The sequence below is a fragment of the Gymnoscopelus microlampas genome (assembly GCF_963454915.1).
Source record: "Gymnoscopelus microlampas genome assembly, chromosome: 15".
Taxonomy (NCBI): domain Eukaryota; kingdom Metazoa; phylum Chordata; class Actinopteri; order Myctophiformes; family Myctophidae; genus Gymnoscopelus; species Gymnoscopelus microlampas.
Window position 1 is genome coordinate 45,190,732 of NC_139952.1, and position 21,417 is coordinate 45,212,148.

A 21,417-nucleotide genomic window follows, 5' to 3' on the forward strand; every position below is an offset into this window, starting at 1 on the left:
GTAACAGTGACTCACTCTTTGTTTTTTTGCAGAAAAAGTTGCGTCCCCGTATGATCCGTGATTGGCCAAGCAGTGTGGAACCTTCACTACATCCTAGAGAGCTGAGAGAGCTGGCCCGACAGGTGGAGAGAGATGAGGGATGGGGAAGATTAAAGGTCATTATTTTACTTACATTTTTTTTACCCGCATCTTTTAACCCATTAAGACCGGGAACACACTCTGTGTGTCACTTTTAGATTTCTTTGGCTATTCAAAAATAGCAGATATACTGTACAGTACGAGCTCATAGCACTATGAGCTTGTAGATCTGCTATTTTAGAAAAAACGTGAACATTTCAGTTCAAATCTAAAATGACAGATGCTTTCCCGGTCTTAAAGGGTTAAACAGCCATTTCCCAGGTTGACTTTTTGCAAACGTGATTCCGAAAAGCTGTAGCTGTATTTGAAATGGAGAGGAACGGTTATCATCATCCAACTTGTGCGTAGCCATTTGAAAGGTGTCGAATAAACAGTCACTAACATAATATTGTGTGCTATTTTAAAGGTGAACGTGATGAAGTCGTCCATAAGCCAGTCCCTGAAAGCTACCGCCAAATCCCCTTTGAAAGCAGACGGCGCAAGCAAAACAACGGGCGTTTCTCTTAAAACGAACGAAGACCTCAAAATAAATAACATATCCATGTCTGTGGCCGAATTAATTGAGCTGTCCAACAGCTGCCAAAGTGAAGATGCAGCCAAAGCGGTCTCCAAAGGCAACGTTGTCACAGCCACGTCACACACTGGTGGTAAAACTACGACAGCCTCCAACGTGCTCGCAACCGACTCAAAACGTGAACTTGGTTCCAAATCCAGAGCAACCATCTCCAAACCTTCTACATCTCTGGGAGTTGTGTCTAAAGCTACGAGCGCTTCAGATAAACCTGCCACCGCCACCACTTCCAGCCCGACTGTCGCACAGGCCTGTGAAACAGCAGCTACCCACAAAAATGAAGTCTCATCCAAAACGTCTGAATCCACTTCGAAAACGGCAACCAACCAAGAAGTTGGGACAACCTCCAACGTGCTTGCAACCAACTTAAAACTTGAACTCGGCTCTAAAACTACTGCAACCACACGCAAATCTGTAGTCCCATCTCGTGCTGCAACCAACTCGACTGGAGCCAAGTCACACCTGACCCTGACTAACTCCAAAATGTCCAAATCCACTGCAACCATCTCCAGCCCGACTGTCGCAGGGTCATGTGATACTGGAGCTACCCACAAAAAGGAAGTTGCCTCCAAAACATCAAAATCCAATTTGAAAACGGCAACCAACCAACAAGTTGGGACAACCTCCAATGTGCCTGCAACCAACTCAGAACTTGCCATCAGTTCCAAAACGACTGCAACCTCATCCGAACCTGTGGCCCCATCTCGTGCCGCCACCGTCTCTAGTGCAACATCTGCCATCTCCAATTCTCCTGGAGCCGAGTCACACCTGACCCAGAATACCTCCGGTGCAACTGTAACCATCCCTAGTACAACTCCAGCCACGTCTGAATCCACCACAACCATCTGCAAACCTACGTCTACGACCACCTCTATAGCAAGTACAACTTTCTGCCATTGCGCTACAGTCACGCCCAAGCCTACTGCAACCTTCTCAAACACAAAACCAGACGCCTCCAAATCGTCCAAATCCGCCGCAACCGTCTCCAAACCTAACGCGTCTATGGGAGCTGCTTCTAAACCTTCAGCCGCTTCGGGAAAAGCTGCCCCCACCTCCAGTCCAACTGATGCAGCTACCCCCAAGAATGATGTCGCCTCCAAACCGTTCAAAACCACCGACCTCAAACTTGCGGAGACGTCTGTGACTGCCGCCAAAACACACTCGACCTTGACTACCTGTCAAACTGCCAAAGAAGACTCCAAGATCGAGATCCGTACACGGAGCTCCGTGAGGTCAAACGGTGACAATACGACACGGCCGAGAGACACGCAGCGGCTGCTTCTCTCGCCGGCCACAGCCGCGTCGCCCGCATCTACCTGCGGGAGCAGCCCCCCGTCGGAAACATCGGAATCCACCAGGCGATCCGAAGCCACAACACATGGACCTGCAGTGGGTCAGTATTACCCACTTTAACTCTTTAAGACCTGAGAACGCATCTGTGTGTCATTTTTAGATTTCGTTGGGCTATTCAAAAATAGCAGATATACAAGCTCATAGCGCGGCACCAAGTGCCGCGCTATGAGCTTGTAGATCTGCTATTTTAGAAAAATTGTGAACAATTTTGTGCAAATCTTTGAATATATATATTTTTAAAGCGAGCATTTCTAGCTAAAATGTTATTGCTTCTGGGGATTCTACAAATGTCTTCTAAATCAGTTTAAAACAGTTTTCTGAAACACTTATGTTGCTATAATATTAATGTCAGTGTCAAGGAGCCCCACAACGATATGTATTTGGCTGCGGACCCCCATCTCAAAAAAATATTGTTCCAGGGACCCCCAGAAGCAAAGATTTGAGTAAAAAACAATTGCTTTATAGATATATATATATTCAAAGATTTGCAAAAAAAAAAACAGGATTTAAAAAAAAATAGCAGATCTACAAGCTCATAGCGCGGCACTCGGTGCCGCGCTATGAGCTTGTAGATCTGCTATTTTTGAATAGCCAAAAGTATAAAACATGGATAAAGTGGTTACACAGATGCGTCCCCCGGTCTTAAAGGGTTAACCCTGGCATCCCTATTTTTTGGCAAGGGGAAAAAAAGATGGGGGGGGGGGGGGGGGAATAAAATCTGCAAGCTTCACAATCTGACAATGCATTGCGATCTTTCTTTCTTTCTTTCTTTCTTTTACTTTGTTTTGAACATCATAATTATAAGATCACATTGAAACGGTAAAAGATCAAATACAAAACAACTCGCCCTTGGCGTGCCATTACACTAATCGGAACCCTGTGCTCGCTTGTGGACCTTTTTTCCAGGTTTGAACTTCCTGGTTCGCCTCATGTACAAGAAGAGGATCGCAATCTACTGTCAACTGTGTGAGATTAAGGCGGGAAGCAAGCACCACAGGTTCGGCACCCAACACCGATCGAACTACGTGGTGAGTGATGAAAACGTTCCATATGCTGTGTAAAGTTTTAGGAAACGGATTGGATTTCCACACGTTGACTGTATGTTCTGAACGATGCCTTTTAGAGGTTCAAGTGCCCAGAGTTGACCGCAGATCTATCGGGCGCGGAGCTTCTGAAGATTGTCACTGAGTTGGCTGAGAAAGACACGGGCGGCACGACGCAGGTAATTCACACCAGTGTTCCTTTTTGATTAGTCCATGGACCCCCATTTAATATGATTATGTCCTACCTACTGTATAGTGGCATGAAAATATGTTTTTGTTTAAGTAAACTAAACTAAGAAACATCAGTAACAAATATGTCATGAAATAATGTTCCAACTACAATACCCCCCCCCCCCCAGATTGCCGTCAGATTGCCATGTGTATACTGTATACACATGGCAGTATATGATTGTCTCTTTTCTCTTTGCATAGATGGTGACAATGAATAGTGAAAGGGAGTATGAAGAGCTGACTAAAGCAGAAGTACCAGAAGGTAAAACTTGAGAAAATGTGAAAGAAACATTGAATAAAAAAAAAACATGTTTTCTTTTTTTTAATTACAATTTACAATGTAGGCATTTACCAGTGGGAGATCAGAGTAAGCAGAGCTAAGCATGAGCATTAGGCAGTAGTAAACAAGGTAAATAGTCAACATAAGTAGAGATGCACACCACCAAACATGGACAATCTCTACAAGCTCACAAGTTTGAGTTTGTAGATCTATTTTGTGGCTGGAAAGTGTCTAATGTGAGACCTTTTAATGTGAGACTATTCTTCAGTACATGGGGGCAGTTTAGGGCAGGGGTCTTCAACAGGGGGTCCGGGACCCCTAGGGGGTCCTCAAAGCTGCTATAGGGGGTCCGCCAAATCTTTGTGTGATAGGATTTCGTTTTTTTACATGAACCACTTGAACCCTGAAATTCTTTTTCCGAGGGGAACATTAGCTGAAAATAGCAGATCTGCAAGCTCTCAACGCCTCGCAGTGCGAGGCGTTGAGAGCTTGTAGATCGGCTATTTTTGGCAAAGAGGCTATAGGTGTAGAGGGAAAAAATAGCAACTATAAGTTAAAAAAAAAGAAACACCATTTTATACAATATAGAGTAGGGCAGTGGTTCTCAAACTTTTTCATGTCAAGGATATTAGCCCGCGGACCCCCATTTGAAAAGATATGCCAGGGACCCCCATAAGGGAAGATTTTTTTTACGGCTCTTAGCAGTGATTCTCAATCATTTTAATTTCAAGGACCCCCAGTTTGACATGCATTAGGCTGCGGACCCCCATTTAATGGCATTGCTATCTCTGGGACCCCAATTTATATTGTAAAATCAATGTTAATTTAACTCTGAGAGTGTACAAATGGAACCAAATGGACCCGTTAGGGTCCATTTGGTTCCTATCCATCATTCAGCTGGGGACCCCCTGGAACCCCCTCAAGGACCCCTGGGGGTCCCCAGACCCCACTTTGAGAACCAACGGAGTAGGGGGTCCCTGCTTCATCTCTCTCTCAGCTAGGGGGTCCTTGGCCTGAAAACGTTGAAGACCCCTGGTTTAGGGGACAGGTGGAATGCGTCATGGAAGCCCCTGCTGTGAGAAGACAGCTGATTAAGCTCTCCTTTTGTCCTATTCCTATTCTCAGCTTAACCGCCTGAGGTGTCAATGACCATCTAGGGACGCTTACAGATGCAAGAATAGCAGTTGTCCATTCCCTGTGGGGGGGGGGGGGGGGGCGGGGTGTGTGTGTGTGTGTGTGTGTGTGTGTGTGTGTGCTCCTCCTCTCACACTCTCTCTGTGTGTGGAGAGGCTATAAGACGTCTCTGCTTTTTGAACTTACAGTAGTATAGGACTTGGCGGAGAATGTTTGAAGGGACACAGAATGGAAGTCTATTTGGAAGGTTATTCTGCTCTTAAATGCCTCAATAAACTTTGACTTTTTCTACCCTCCGTAGAATAGCATTTGTCTATGACAGTTAGTGAAATGTATAGTTTTTATTTATTTTTTAGTCTTACCTTAATTGTTTATAGAAGCTGAATAATGTATAATGAAAGAGTGCATGACATCAGATTTTACATGCTATTCTATTTTCTCTTTTTCTCGTTTTTTTTCCTCCGTTTTAGTTTTAGTTTAAGTTGTAATGAACTATAATAACCTGGGTCTGCTACGATGGTGTTTAGCTGTGATTTTTGATTGTGGTCTTTCTCCTTTAGCCCTGGCTAAAATACAAGCCATCCTGAGAGGCTCACAGGATTCACCTTCTGCCACTCATCCTCAACCAGAGAGCCTGAAACACCAGGACATGTCCGCTGCTTTTTATGAACCTTCGCATCACCCTGATGGTAAATAAATGCACCAACCATCCTCACTGTGACCTCTCAGAGGAAAAGTGGCCTTAATTGATGTAAGCAGGGCTCAAAATGTACCTTGAGTAAAATAATTGTACACTTGTCCAAAAATACAAATAAATCGTCACTATGGAAAAATATTAATAAAACAAGAATGTATGAATGCAAAAAAGTGGCTAGTAACTTTAACTAGTAACTTTGCCTTTGTTAGTTGTCAGCCTTTATCCTGCCGTCTCTCGTTTCTGACCTGCCATCGTTTATTTGCACTCATCCACCAACTATATCACTTCCATCCCTTCCCTTCCCTCCATCCATAGGAAATAAACCAAATCACATCGCAGACCCTTTGGCCACTGGCCCACAATCCTCACCAAAGCACATCTTACCCGCTGACACCCAGCCAGAAGGTCCACAGAGCTGTGACGTTCAGCTAGAGAGTTCTGAAGACTCCAGGACGCAGCCAGTGGCTCTTGAGGACACCAGGACACACATCAAGCTGCAAGAAGGTCGTCAGGGTTCCAGGGAACGGCAGGAGGCTCCTCCAGACTCTGGAAGAAGGCAACAGGCTCCTCTGGATTCTGGCACACGACCCTTGGCTCTTCAGTCCTCTTGTAAAATCAGTCAGAAAGCACCTAAAGACCCTGGTATACCACCACACGACCCGGAACAGAGGGAGGGAAGAAGAATAAAACGAGAGGAAACACAGAAGCCACTGGAACGTCCAGATACACGGCCGTTCTTGGACCCAGACGTTGGACACCGGCGACATGTTTTGCAAGCGGTGCGCCGAAGGAATTCAGCAGGTACTGTACATGTGTGGGTCGAGTCACCGCGTTCATTTCATGTTTCACTTTCTGCGTACGTTTGTATCTATCGGTTGACCTGTCTGTCACTCACAGGGGCGTTGATCACCAGCCGCGTGTCCTATTACCTCAAAGTGAAGCTGTCAGAAGCCCAGAGAAATGGAGTTGTAGGTGAGTGTTTGTTTGCCCTTATATGAACAAATGAAAATCCTTTGTGGTGTTGAGAATGGTTGCAGGGGCGTCAACAAGGACGCAGCGGCGTCAACAAGGACGCAGCGGCGTCAACAAGGACGTACAAGTATAAAGAACTTGGTGTACGAGGTTCACAGACTCGACAGCGAGAAAATGTGAAACTTGCTTAGGCTATTGATGATGTATGCATGTTTTTTTGTCATTGAAGTTTATATTTTTCAACAAACAATACACATGACATTTAAAGCAAAGTACAAAAACAAAACCGAAAAATAAAATAAATTAAAAACACTTAAACACAACAAAAACAGGTATTTCAACATAATACAACAAACCATTTATATAAAAAAAAAAAATAGTCCCATACTAAATGGAACTTCCCTTTTATATAGTTTTTCCTGGCAATCAGATATTGGTAAGATGCAGTCTCAGTCATAAGTTGAGTCCAATCTGCCAGCCCTGGTGTACACGGAACCTTTCCAATGTCTCAATATCAGCCTGGCTGCAGTGACGAGTCCTGCACTTTATCAGTGAATGTTATAGACGCCTTAACAGACGACGTCACACTGATACGAAACAGTATGCGCACGCAGGCCGGCAGCAAAAGAACCCCACCGCTCATTAGATGCAATGTAAAAGTGGTCACAGTCTCACGTGTAAAAATGCATCCCATCACACTTTCAGATGCTGTTTTTCTCCCAGTGTGCAGGAAGAATGCTTAGGATTTTTACTGTGATCTCTCGCTCTTGAAATATATAATCCTTGGTTTCTGTTGTGTGTAAACAATAATAACAATTCAAAGCAGTTGTCCTCAAAACTCCACCTCCAGTGGCTGTCATAGGAACGGAGGGAGCGCTCTATGATCATGGCATCAGAACCTGCTTGGCTCGCGCAGCTGCAGCCCGTCAAGACTAATTTATGCTCCGTCCCGCGAAGGTGTCGCGCGCAGAGAACGGCCGAGAATAGCAGATCTCCAAGCTCACAGCGGTCGCATCCGTGACGCGGTTGTGAGCTTGTATGTCAGCTGTTCTCGGTGCGCTATACCGTTGCGCGATGAAGTATATATATGTGTCGCCAGGGCGCACCCCACTAGCCTACACACAGAGGAGGTTGAATGAACTGAAACAAGCTCACCCCAAAACAGCAGGTTTGGGGATCTGTTGGGAATTGATTACATGAAGCAGTCACCTGTGCGTCCAATCTCAATGTTTGTAAACAAATAATTGGTCTATAGCCCTTTGAATTGAATGTTGTCCTTTGCTCCAATGTTTTGTCTCCTGGGAGATAGCACACTTTTGCCACAGGGTGTCAGCAAAGGACAACATTCAAGGAGACTCGATGATGTAAGCATGTTTTTTAAAAAGTGTGTCTGTCTGTCTGTCTGTCTGTCTGTCTGTCTGTCTGTCCAGGTCTGAGCTCAGTGCTGGAGATTCAGTGTGGAGACATCACTGAGAGACTCTACCCATTTTATCTTTGTCGGACCTGCCACGCAGTGGTTGAGCTCAGAAATATTTGTGGACACATCATATCTGCCAAACACCGATTCAACTACATAGTGAGTATGTGAGCCCGTGGTGCAGTGTTGACTAAAACTATGAAGAAAAATGTTTGTCGACTACCTTTTTTCACTGACGAAAACTACATACAAACTAAGCTGCGATGACTAAGACTAAATATAGTGCCAATTTCGTTAACAAATAAAAACTAGACTAAAATGTTAGTGAGGGACGAGTGGAGACGAGATCCAGTAGAACTAAGACAAGTCCTTTTATGTTTGGTTGCACCCTTTAATGTCACATTGTCTAAACCAGGGGTCTTCAACAGGGGGTCCGGGACCCCTAGGGGGTCCTCAGAGTTACTACAGGGGATGTTTGTGTGATGGGATCATATTTTTTTACATGAACCACTTGAACGCTAGCTTCCCTATTCTGAGTGGAACATTTGCCAAAAATAGCAGATCTACAAGCTCTCAACGCCTCGCACTGCGAGGCTTTGAGAGCTTGTAGATCGGCTATTTTTGGCAAAGTGGTTTGGTGTAGAGGGGGGAAAAAGAGCAGACTAAGTATTGACGGTTCAAGTGGTTGAATGTCTGAAAATACACAATAATCCAACATACTGTACAGTGCACTGATGACAGTGCTGTCAAAGTCTATGAAACTGTCTTAAGAAATCTATGAAAAAGTTTAATCTGCAACACAATTTTATACAATATGTATTGGGGGGGGGGGGGGGGTCCCTCCCTGCTTCATCTCTCTCTCTCTCTCAGCTAAGGGCTCCTTGGTCTGAAAAATGTTGAAGAGCCCTGTGTTAGTGGAAGGAGTTCCCTCATGTAATGACTGGAGTCATTCTGTTATGTTTGTGTTTAGTGGAAGAAGGAGTTCCCTCATGTAATGACTGGAGTCATTCTGTTATGTCTGTGTTTCGTGGAAGGAGTTCCCTCATGTAATGACTGGAGTCATTCTGTAATATGTTTGTGTTTAGTGGAAGGAGTTCCCTCATGTAATGACTGGAGTCATTCTGTTATGTCTGTGTTTAGTGGAAGGAGTTCCCTCATGTAATGACTGGAGTCATTCTGTTATGTCTGTGTTTAGTGGAAGAAGGAGTTCCCTCATGTAATGACTGGAGTCATTCTGTTATGTTTGTGTTTAGTGGAAGGAGTTCCCTCATGTAATGACTGGAGTCATTCTGTTATGTCTGTGTTTAGTGGAAGGAGTTCCCTCATGTAATGACTGGAGTCATTCTGTTATGTTTGTGTTTAGTGGAAGGAGTTCCCTCATGTAATGACTGGAGTCATTCTGTTATGTTTGTGTTTAGTGGAAGGAGTTCCCTCATGTAATGACTGGAGTCATTCTGTTATGTCTGTGTTTAGTGGAAGGAGTTCCCTCATGTAATGACTGGAGTCATTCTGTTATGTCTGTGTTTAGTGGAAGAAGGAGTTCCCTCATGTAATGACTGGAGTCATTCTGTTATGTGTTTAGTGGAAGGAGTTCCCTCATGTAATGACTGGAGTCATTCTGTTATGTTTGTGTTTAGTGGAAGGAGTTCCCTCATGTAATGACTGGAGTCATTCTGTTATGTTTGTGTTTAGTGGAAGGAGTTCCCTCATGTAATGACTGGAGTCATTCTGTTATGTTTGTGTTTAGTGGAAGAAGGAGTTCCCTCATGTAATGACTGGAGTCATTCTGTTATGTTTGTGTTTAGTGGAAGGAGTTCCCTCATGTAATGACTGGCGTCAGGAACCAGGAGGACTTGAATGAGAAACAGAAGACGGAAGGCTTTGAGATGGTCGTCAACCAAGTCGCCGAACGGGAACAGTTTTTCCAAATGGATGCTGAGGTAACCCAGTTGGATTGTTATGGTAGATACCAGTAGTTTTCAACCAGTGGTCCTTGGGCGGGTACCAGGGGGTCCCCAGCGAAATTAGTTAAAATAGCGTCACAATCATTTTAACCACTTTGGCTATTGAAAAATAGCAGATATACAAGCTCATAGTGCGGCACTATGAGCTTGTAGATCTGCTATTTATTTTTTAAATCTTGAAAATGTGTGCATGTCTTCGAATATATTTTCTTAAAGCAATAATTTTTTACTCAAATCTTTGCTTCTGGGGGTCCCTGGCACCAAACATTTTCAGATGGGGATCCGCGGCAAAATGTATATCAATTTAGGGGTCCTCGGCACGAAAATGGTTGAAAACCACTGGTATATACAGTAGGCCTACCATGAAGCTAACCCCTCTGCTGTGGGTTCACCGTCGTGTTACAGGTGGCCAGTGGTGGAAAAAGCACTCACATTTTTTACTTAAGTAAAAGTATCAATACTGCAATGTAGAAATACTCCGTTACAAGTAAAAGTCCTGTATTCAAAATGTACTTGGTATCAAAATGTACTTAAAGTACCAAAAGTAGAAAGTATACTCACTATGCAGAATGTCGTGTTTCACCAGTTTTCAAATGTATAAAATGTATACAAATCTTTTGAAAATAGCAGATCTACAAGCTCACAATGCGTCGCTTGTAGATCTGCTATTTTCAAATAGCCAAAGCTTAAATAGGGCTGAAGTGGTTCATGTATGTTTTGTAGCAATAATCAAAATCTACAAAGTAACTAGTAACCTAAGTTTTCAAATAATTGTAGTGGAGTAAACGTACAATATTTGTCTCTGAGATGTAGTGGAGTAGAAGTATAGAAAATTGGAAATAATCCAGTTGTTATCAAAATTGTACTTAAGACCTAAGTACAATTTTGAGGTCATTTTACTTTACTGGATTATAAGTATACAGTCCTCAAGTAAATGTAATGAATTACTTTCCACCACTGCAGGTGGTGATCAAACTGCAATGGAACTATTACACGTTTGAAGGGCAAATATACTACAAACCATTGGTTCTCAAAGTGGGGTCCGGGGACCCCCAGGGGTACTTGAGGGGGTTCCAGGGGGTACCCAGCTAAATGATGGACAGGGACCAAATGGACCCTTATGGGTCTGTAACTCTGAGAGTGTACAAATGGAACCAAATGGACCCTAACAGGTCCATTTGGTTCCATTTGTACACTCTCAGAGTTAAATTAACATTGATTTTACAATATGAATTGGGGTCCCAGAGACATGTACATGCCATTAAATGGGGGTCTGTAGCCCTAATGCATGTCAAACTGGGGGTCCTTGAAATTAAAATGGTTGAAAATCACTGCTAGAGAGCCGTAAAAATCTTCTATTATGGGGGTCCCTGGCTTATCTTTTCAAATGGGTCCTTGGCACGAAAAAGTTTGAGAACCACTGCTACAAACTACAATATTGTGTAGTTTGTGATGCACCTTTATTCTCTCATCTCGTAGTGGGAACATGTTTGAGATTGGAGAGAAGAAAATATGTGACATTTTCCTTGTGCGTGATGCAGACTTATTATATTAGTATTTTATTTTACAACTCACAGTCGAGTCTGGCCTCAATATAGTTGTGGCCAGACTCGACCGCAAGATGTAAAATATGTTTGTATTTATGTTTTTACCTATTGTAATGTTTTCTCTTGTAAAGGTTATACTGCTTGACAAGAACTCATATCATCGTGCCCGAGCGGCTCCATTCAGTGAAGGTACAGTAGTTCTTCATCTTTTATTATTATTTTTTTACTCCAGTATACTTTGTTGTACGACAAATAGCTGATCTACAAGCTCACCACTTTGTGGCATGTGGTGAGTAGATCAGCTATAGCTCACCCAAAAAATGACTTGTTTTCTATCAATTGCACAACCCATGAAGCCTTGAATTCATGGATTTCTTTTGGTTTTTGTCGCATTCCTAAGCCAATAATTTGATTACCGGCAGAAAGATGCTAATGTATCCGGTGGAGACTCAAAGTAGACTCTTTGTGTCTCCAACCGGAAATGCACCCAGTCATCAAATTATTGGCTTAGGAATGCGTCAAAAAAAAATTATCCATGAATTCAAGGCTTCATGGGTTGTGCAATTGATAGAAAACAAGTCATTTTTTGGGTGAACTATAGCTGATCTACTCACCACATTTCAAGTCACACAATTCAAGGCTTTGTGTGTAATAGATGTTTGGGTGAACTGATGTGGAAAACGTTCGCCCGTCAAACTACAAGATCACAACGCGTTGTGTTGCAACACATTGCAACGCGTTGTGATCTTGTAGATTGGCTATTTCTGTCAAAAGAATAGGGGGCGTTGAAGTGTGGTGTTGTAACTGCAGTGGATGGATTGTTGTCTGCAGGCATCCACATACTGGAGGACATCTGGAGACGTCAGAATCTGACCTCCTCCTGTCCACCTGCTGACCACCCAACACCAGGTGAGAACCTCTCCCATCTAACACACAAGCTTTATGTTCCTCTAAAACAATGTTAGAATGAGATGGACAACATGTCGTCGTTCTGCCTTCTGTTGAACAGACCAGCAGAGTTCACAAGTCCCTCCTCACACAGAGGAGTCATCCAGGCCACCAGATGCAGACAAGAGCAGAGATAAAGGTATACCAGAATCAACATCACACAAAATACAGATACTGTATGTCCCAGCTAATTCAGCGTAGCGATAGTTCATGTAGGCATGGAAGGCAGGAGGTTTATATGCTTCGTTCACTCTCCCTGGACCCCCCCAAGTCAGTACGTTCAACCTCACGCCATTCTCATTCGCTACAAGCCAACTCACTCACGCCCTCATTCCCACAGTGCAACTTTCACTTAAAAAAAAAATGTGGGTCATTTTATCGTCTACTCTGCTTTTGGGCAGTTTTTTGGGCAGCTATGAGACCGTTTTTAAGTTGCTTGATTCAGTATTTAGATATTTGATATTCATTTTATCAGACACGCCCCCCTCCTATACAAACCCATTGTAACTTCAAACTCCATTTTAACCATGCCAGAATGTCGGAAACACCCGTCCTTGGTTCTGGTGACTGATATTGTCCTTCTAATACGTGAGGAGACCGTGTTTGAAAAAAAAAGCCTGAGTAGACGATAAAATGACCCAACATTTTTTTTTTTAAGTGAAATATCCCTTTAAACAGCCTCTGTTCTCTGCATTCTACGTGCTTTGCTGTCTCAGCCGGTTGTACAGCTGTTGGTTTTCAAATTCCCTCCACCTCCCCGGCCTACTCCCTGTGGTATTTAGTTCACATTGTTAATAGGATGATTCTGTGGATTGTACTGTGATTCTATGTGGATTGTACTATGACTATGATATGGGGGGGGGGGGGGGGTTGTGATTTCAGATCTGTTGTCATGCTTGCGCAGGTAATCTGTAATATCACATGAGCAGAGTCACACCGCCAAATCTGAATGCAATATCATTGCAGTAAATGGTCAATACATGGTAAATGGTAACCTGGAACGCATCTGTGTCACTTTTTCATTTGAGCTAAAAAAGCATTATTTTACACTTTGGCTATTCAAAAATAGCAGATATACAAGCTCATAGCGCGGCACAGAGTGCCGCGCTATGAGCTTGTAGATCTGCTATTTTTGAGAAATCGTGAAAATGTGTGCAAATCTTTGAATGTATCTTTTTTTAAAATGAACATGTGTAACTCAAATCTTTGCTTCTGGCGGTCCCTGGAACAACATACAACAAATGTTTGGGGTCTTTGACATGAAAAAGTTTGAGAACCACATAGTTTTTTTCAAAAAATTGTTAGGATGTAGAAGACATTTTGTAGAATCGGCCTCAGGTCTTAATAATAGGTTAATCCTGAGCTGAAATGTCCATGAACTTCAACATTGGTCACTTCATTTAATCTTATTATCGTTGTTCCCAATTCAGAAGCGACGGACAACAAAGAAAACGTACGTTTGACAAAGAGTCTGATTGAGACGACTCCCATCAATTTGTCCATCGTGAAGATTGAGCCGAACCCAGAGCCTCTCACAACCCTGAACGCTCACGACTCAAACATAACCGGTGAGTGAGGTCAACATTACTCCCACAACACATAGAACAGTGGTGATGCAACGTTGATGATGGAGAGGGCCACTATATTTCCACACTCACTCCAGAGGGCCACATATACTGTCGGGCAGACACCTCTTATCTCCGTATTTTAACCTTTTTTTGTAAATGAATGCCGTACATCGACCCTTCTACGTCACACAAAAGTAGCAAAAATAGCCGATCTACAAGCTCAAAACGCGTCGCACCACTACGCGTTTTGAGCTTGTAGATCTGCTATTTTTGCTATTTTTGAATTGGAATCCTGAAAAGTTAATTTTTTGTTTAATTTCAAATGCATTTAGTTATACCTACCTTAACTTTTTGAACTTAAGTACAAATACATTGGACATAAAAAAGACAATAGAATTTGTATATTAGTCATTAAGCTGCTATAGACTGAAGTTATTAAAGCGGGTCATGTTTGCATGTTTGGAATTGTAACAGCTGAAATCAATAATATATCAGTATTCTGATATTAACCTGCGGGCCGCATTAAGTGAAGGTGCGGGCCGCATGTGGTCCCCGGGGCCGCCAGTTGCCCATGATGTATGACATAGAATATTGAATATAAAGCCACGTCTAACTGTCTCTCTGCTGTTTCCAGTCACCATTAAACAGGAGGTGAAACAGGAAGACCACACCCACCCCTGTTTCTCTGGACATACTGGTAAATACTGACGCTTACTGGGACACAACTTGTTTTGTTGTCCTGAAACCCCAGCTGTTTTGACCAGCTGTACTGGTCAAAACGGCTGGGGTTTCTGCTGTAGGGAGTGTCTTCAGCACACATGCACACAGACAAAAATGTTACTGATGCTTTAAATGAACATACATTCACAACAGAGTAGTCTACAGGTTGTGTGTCGAATTACATTAGTACAAATTACCCTCATATACTGTAATAGTTATTGCCAAGATAACAAAGGCAAAAACGGTTTGATGCTGCTCAGTCTATTTATACATCCTGCACTCTTTTTTTTTCTTTTTGAAGTAATATGCAGTAATATGTTAATTTAACGCGGAGATATCAGAAACGCAGTGAATAGATCAGTGAATAGATCCATAGAGCATTGGTTCTCAAAGTGGGGTCCGGGGACCCCCAGGGGTACCTGAGGGGGTTCCAGGGGGTACCCAGCAAAATGGGTAAATATAGCATCAGAATAATTTTAACCTTTTATACTTTGGCTATTCAAAAATAGCAGATCTACAAGCTCATAGCGCGGCACCGAGTGCCGCGCTATGAGCTTGTAGGTCTGCTATTTTTGAAAAATTGTGGGTTTTTTTGCAAATCTTTGAATATATATTTTTTAAAGCCAACATTTGTAACTCAAATCTTTGCTTCTGGGGGGTCCCTGGAACACAATATTTTGAGATGGGGGTCCGCGGCCAGATACATATCATTTTGGGGGTCCTTGACATGAAAAAGTTTGAGAACCACTGCCATAGAGCACTGAAGTCCTGACGTCAATGCCGCTAGAGGGCACTGTTCTGCTGGTTTGTGGCTTTATTTTTTATATTGAAATCCCCATTGGGGAATCTTAGATCGCCTCATATAACTTTTAAGGCAGAATTAATTCCATTTTCGCTAGAAACAGGCTGTATCAAATATGAGTGAATATCATAAACAGCGCCCTCTAGCGGCAGTGACACCAGACTTCGGTGTAAAACATACATTAACAGCTTCAGCCCTATTTTATACCTAGGCTATTTGAAAATAGACGATCTACAAGATCAGTAGGGCTTGTAGTGAGCTTGTTGTGGGCTTGTAGAGCTATTTTCAAACATTTTAGTACTTTTACTTTTGGTACTTTAAGTACATTTTGATACCAATACTTTTGTACCTCAAGTACATTTTGATTTCCAGACTTATACTTGTAACAGAGTACTTCTACATTGCAGTATTGATACTTTTACTTAAGTCAAAGATTTGAGTAGTTTTTCCACCACTGCCGCTGCCATACATTGAATTAGATTTCCCCAGACAGTCTCTTGATGTCTGCAGTTGTAGCTTTATGGAAGTCATGTTTGACAAGACGTGGTTGTGTATTGAATTTGTCTCCGGGTCAGGGGTCCTCAATATGTCCGTACATGGACAATTGTGTCCGTGGCAAGACTTGTCCTTGTCCATGGCAAAGTTTTAGATTTCCTGTTCTTTTACTTATTTTGATCACAAGACCTAATTACTGAATATTAGTTTTCAGGTTTTCTTCAAAATATGATTTACTACGACTATGGTACACAGGAGTCCACTAGTACCTAGTGGTTCTCAAATGTTTTATTTGCAAGGACCTAAGGACTTAAAGGAGGAGTTCACCCAAAAAATTACTTATTTTCTATCAATTACACAACCCATGAAGCCTTGATTTCATGGATTTATTTTTTTGAGGCATTCCTAAGACAATAATTTGATGACCGTGTGTATTTCCAGTAGGAGACACAAATAATCTACTTTGTGTCTCCTACCGGATACATTAGCCGGTAGGAGACGGGAATCAAATTATTAGCTTAAGTCATTTTTTGGGTGAACTCCTCCTTTAACTCTGAGTGTGTTCAAATGGAATGGACCCTTACTTGGGTCCATTTGGTTCCATTTTAACGCTCTCAGAGTTACAGACCTGTTATATGGTCATTCAGGGCTAGTTCTCTATGTGTTTCTGCTAATATTATTGTCCACTCATTTTGTAAGTCTGTGGCAAAAATAGAATTTTGACAAAAATGTCCACCACAAGCCAGCATGGCGATGATCACCCCTGCTCCGGGTGCAGGGGTCATCGCCATACAGCCATCTGGTCCTAACATACAGTATTTGTCTCTTCTTTTTTTTTCTCCCCAAGAAATGTGGAAAACTCCGAAACATGGTTTGGAATCGGATTACGTGTCATTGAACGGAGATAATGGCGAGACGGACAAACGGAGAAGAATTTCAAAGTCTCCCGATTGCGGTGGCACCCATGACAGCCCTTCAGGTCCTTATTCGAACGCCTCATCACCTGCCAGCCAGTGTCCATCTCCCCAACACCAAGAGGCCAGAGTGAATGTAGAACCAAGCCAGTGTCCCTCTCCTCAACACCAAGTGGCCAAAGTGACAGTAGAAACCAGCCAATGTCCCTCTCCCCAAAACCAAGACACCAGAGTGAAAGTAGAAATTGCATCAGTACCTAGAACTCTGGCTTCTCAAGTGCCGCACTGTGAGCCTTCACAAATGCGGCCTCAACCTAAATTACAGCTGGTCTTGAACTCACTTCAGACATTAATGTCCTCTAACTTTAACATTGAATGCTCTCCAACAAAGCCAGCCTCAGCTGCATCTACTGAGCCGTCAACCACACCTTGGTGCATAGATTCTTCACTGGCTAAACGTGAGCCACAGCCCGTCCTTCAGTCCACCCCGTCCGGCGCTAAACAAGCCTCTCCACCGCTGATGTTGACCTCTGTGACCGCTGTTCCCCCCCCGTCCCCCGCAGCCAACAAGGATCTGCCCTCTAGTGAACCCATAACATCCATCGTTGACAAGAAAAAGGCAAGACACACAACGTCAGTGCGAGCCAAGCCATTACAGAAGGATGTCTCTCCTAGACAAGCGAAGCGAAGAGAAAAGAAAAGAAAAAAAAAGGTCACTGAGATTGTGGCCATGACTTCGACGTCCGCCCAAATCTCTGTAGGTCGTGTGAAGCCCAGGATACAATTGGACTCGAGGTGTCGAATTCCGATCACCAAACCAAACCAAAGTATCAACGTGCTGAAGCGCGAACTTGCCGCCACCAAGCCTGCGGACGACGACACCATGAACTACGAGAACCGGCAGTTCGTGCCAGAAAGTGTGGCCGCCAAAGTCGTTGATGCCGACCAGTCTCCAGAAAGCCACTACACCACCGCCATTCAGACGAGCACCGCTCAAGTGCTGCAGGCTAGTGACACCACAGTCTCTCCTCTTCAGCCAGCTGGCCAGCAATTTAACAACAGTGATTACAGAATGAACCAGCCCCCCATAGCAACGGTAAGCCCCTGTTACTCCCTGACAGCTGCAAGCTATGGCACACCAGTTGATCCTTACGGTCAAGTCACCCAGAACCCTTATTTCACACATGGATATCCGCCCGGAACTGGGACTCAGAACAATTATACGACACATGGATATCCGCCCGGAACTTGGACCCAGAACTCTTATTTCGCACATGGATATCCACACGGAACTGGGACCCAGAACAACCATTTCACACATGGATATCCGTTTGGAACTGGGACCCAAAACTATAATTTCACACACGGTTATCCGTACGGAACAGGGGCCCCTGGTATTCACCAAGCTCCAGAGCAGCACCCTGTGTTCTCACAGTATGTAAACCACAGCGTTCCCCCTCCCCCTCAGCAGAGGGCAGGGCAGGCTGTGATGTTTGGAGGCGCCTACACCACCAATCCACCTGCAGAAGCCTGGGCTGACATGCAAAGACAACTGCAGCCGCAATAATGTTCCGGGAAACGGTGTCTCTTTTTTAACACCCACTGGTGCTTTTAGCATTTACTGTTCACCAGCCACAGTTTAACGCATTCAATCCGGGGACGCTTCTGTGTCATTTTCAGATTTCTTTGGCTTTTCCAAAAAATAGCAGATCTGCAAGCTCATAGCGCGGCACCGAGTGCTGCGCTATGAGCTTGTAGATCTGCAATGTTTGGGAAAAAAACTTGAAAATGTGTGAAAATCTTTGAGTATATTACATTTTTTAAAGCGATTTTTTTTTTGTAACTCAAATCTTTGCTTCTGGGGGTCCCTGGTCAAATATGTATAATTTTGGGGGTCCTTGACGTGAGAAAAATTTGAGAACCACTGATATTACAGCAACATAGGTTTTTCAGAAAACTGTTAGGATTTAGACATGTGCAGAATCCCCAGAAGCAAAGATTTGAGTCACAAATGTTCGCTTTAAAAAGTACATATATATTCAAAGATTTGCACAAATTTCCCATGATTTTTCAAAAAATAGCCAAAGAAATCTGAAAATGACACGGCTTCGTTCCCGGTCTAAATGCTTTAATCATATGCTCCACTGTAGTGACCTTTTATTGTTTAGTTTATTCTCTCTTGTCTCACACTGGTACTTGTCATTGCAATTCCTCTCTGACCATAACCTCTGTGACCTCTCTGACCATAACCTCTGTGGATCCTGGCATCATGTCAGCCTCACAAAGGCTTTGTTTGTTTCTTTGACTTTTTTTTAATGTATTTATTTATTTATTGTGAATACACAAACTAGCAGCAAAGTGTCCCTTGAGATTAGCTGTGCATCATTCAGGGTCATGTCCTGTTACTGTGTTACACTAATGTGCCCTAGTGTGTGGTTCTGTTCATATGGCACATCACTGAAATGTTACTCTGAAAAAGCTTATTTATTTGTTTGTTTATGCCTGAGAGGATAATTGATTTATCCAATTTTATAATGTTCCAATTTATGCAAGACTTGAATTGTTTTGTTGTTATTTTGTTTGGTTTTAAATGGGGAAATACTTTGTTACTGAGCCATGAAGTATTGTCACAACATTGAACATGTTTAAATAATCAAATGGATATTTGAATGTATTATTTTTAATGTGAACCAAAATGTAATTTTGTTTGTATTTTAATACCTTTTTTTTCTTAATAAAATTGGACAGACAGGCAGACTGCTAACTCTTATTTTAGGAGTCTCATCTGTTGTGTGAGAAAACTATTGAGTTCCTTAATTTCGACGTGTTGTGAGCTTGTAGATAAGCTATTTTTGCCAAAAGAGTAGAGTGAAAACGGGAAGGGGCCGAGAATTGTGTCCTGGTTGACTCCGGTCAACTAGGAATAAGGTTTAAGTGATTTTTAAGTGAGTAACTGTTAGCACATCAAACGCTAAACTGTATACTGAACTTTGATGTGGTTCTGGATTAACATTATTATGCAACTGTTGGATTTGTTTTGAGCTCATGGTATGCATAGCCAGGAGACAGACATTGTAAAATACTTAAGTAAAATACTCAGATATTTTACTTAAGTAAAAGTATCAATACTGCAATGTAGAAATACTCTGTTACAAGTAAAAGTCCGGAATTAAAAATGTACTTGAGTAAAAGTACAAAAGTATTCTTAAAGTACTAAAAGTAAAAGTACTAAATGTTTGAAAATAGCAGATCTACAAGCTCACAAGTCCCCAGGTAAATGATGGATAGTTAGGAACCAAATGGACCCTTATGGGTCTTTAACTCTGAGGGTGTACAAATGGAACCAAATGGACCCTAAAAGGTCCATTTGGTTCCATTTGTACACTCAGAGTTGCATTAACATTGATTTCTCAATATAAATTGCGGTCCCAGGGATAGAATTGTCATTAAATGGGGGTCCGTAGCCTAATGCATGGGGTTCCTTGAAATTAAAATGGTTGAGAATCACTGCTAAAGCCGTAAAAAACATCTCTTTTAGCGTGTAGATCTGTTTTCAAACATTTTAGTACTTTTACTTTTGGTACTTGTGTTTTGTTGCGCTGTATTGTTCAACGCCATGTGCAGCTGCATTTAAAGTCCCTTTCCCCACACCTTCCTCGGATGAAATGACACCCAGACATATGACTGGGGTGGGACTTGAACCTGTGACTTTCTGCTTACCAGGTAGCCACTCTACCAAATCAGCTAGCCAAAGTGGTTCTCAAACAACTTCATGACAAGGACCCTCAAATTGATATGTATATGGCCGTGGACGCCCATGTAATGTCAAAAGATGATGCCAGGATCCCCCCCATAAGACAGATAAAACTTGAAGGAAAAAAAAGTGTTCCAAATTTGGCAAGACAATGGGTATACCTTGATACATTGTCAAAACCAGGACTTCCCGTATCATATCCCGTATCATAGCCAGGCACCATTCCTCAGTGAGCCACTGAGCTTTTGTTTAATGCTTTCTTAAATCCATTTCACTGTATACCATTTGTATATTGTCCCTTACACCAGTAGGGATACTATACTAGTATACTACTATCCTGCGTAGTGGAGGAAAGCTGGCATCAAAAGTGAAAACTATTACTAAAATTGATAAGTATTGGCTGCAGACCTCCATCTGAAGAGGTAGTGCTGGGGTGGCCATAATAAGGATTTGTTTAAAACGTCAAGATTCTTCAAAATGTTGAACTGGTATTTGTGGGACTTGAAACCTTTTTTGATATGCAGAAAGCGTCTTTCACAGTGATCTATTGTCATGACTGCTAGAACAGCCAAATAGTATTGATTCATCACAGAAAAGACAGAGGATTTTTTTGAAACATCTAAGCTAAACTAAATCATTTTAACTGCATATTTTGATATGTATTTTGTTGCAGTAATTAAGGAAGTGAAGGGACAGTGGAAGTTACAGTGGTTGTTCTTTAATCTGAAGCATGTTTTAAACACCACACTTAAAAGCACTAAAGAAACATGTGGAAATGTGTGGAGGTGCCATAGGCAAGCGAGTTCTGACGTGGATACCTAGGCGACCTTGTAAAAGGCCAAAGCATGTTCAAGTCCCGCCTAGGCACT

General features: G+C 42.6%; 1 protein-coding gene across 1 annotated transcript in view; it reads left to right on the forward strand.

The window, feature by feature from the left end:
* Nucleotides 1–18,415, forward strand: part of LOC311061813 (uncharacterized protein) — a gene marked incomplete at its 5' end in the record, with an annotated part of 35,360 nt that extends 16,945 nt beyond the window's left edge. Inside the window, 16 exons of the mRNA XM_084080510.1 lie at nt 33–155; nt 545–2,102; nt 2,969–3,090; nt 3,186–3,284; nt 3,538–3,598; nt 5,311–5,439; nt 5,763–6,248; nt 6,345–6,419; nt 7,850–7,995; nt 9,642–9,776; nt 11,479–11,536; nt 12,179–12,256; nt 12,357–12,434; nt 13,726–13,863; nt 14,498–14,560; nt 16,728–18,415. Coding sequence (XP_083936636.1) covers nt 33–155; nt 545–2,102; nt 2,969–3,090; nt 3,186–3,284; nt 3,538–3,598; nt 5,311–5,439; nt 5,763–6,248; nt 6,345–6,419; nt 7,850–7,995; nt 9,642–9,776; nt 11,479–11,536; nt 12,179–12,256; nt 12,357–12,434; nt 13,726–13,863; nt 14,498–14,560; nt 16,728–18,361 — 4,983 coding nt within the window. The 3' untranslated portion in view covers nt 18,362–18,415. The remainder of the gene's footprint in view (nt 1–32; nt 156–544; nt 2,103–2,968; nt 3,091–3,185; nt 3,285–3,537; nt 3,599–5,310; nt 5,440–5,762; nt 6,249–6,344; nt 6,420–7,849; nt 7,996–9,641; nt 9,777–11,478; nt 11,537–12,178; nt 12,257–12,356; nt 12,435–13,725; nt 13,864–14,497; nt 14,561–16,727) is intronic.
* Between the last annotated feature and the right edge of the window lie 3,002 nt (nt 18,416–21,417).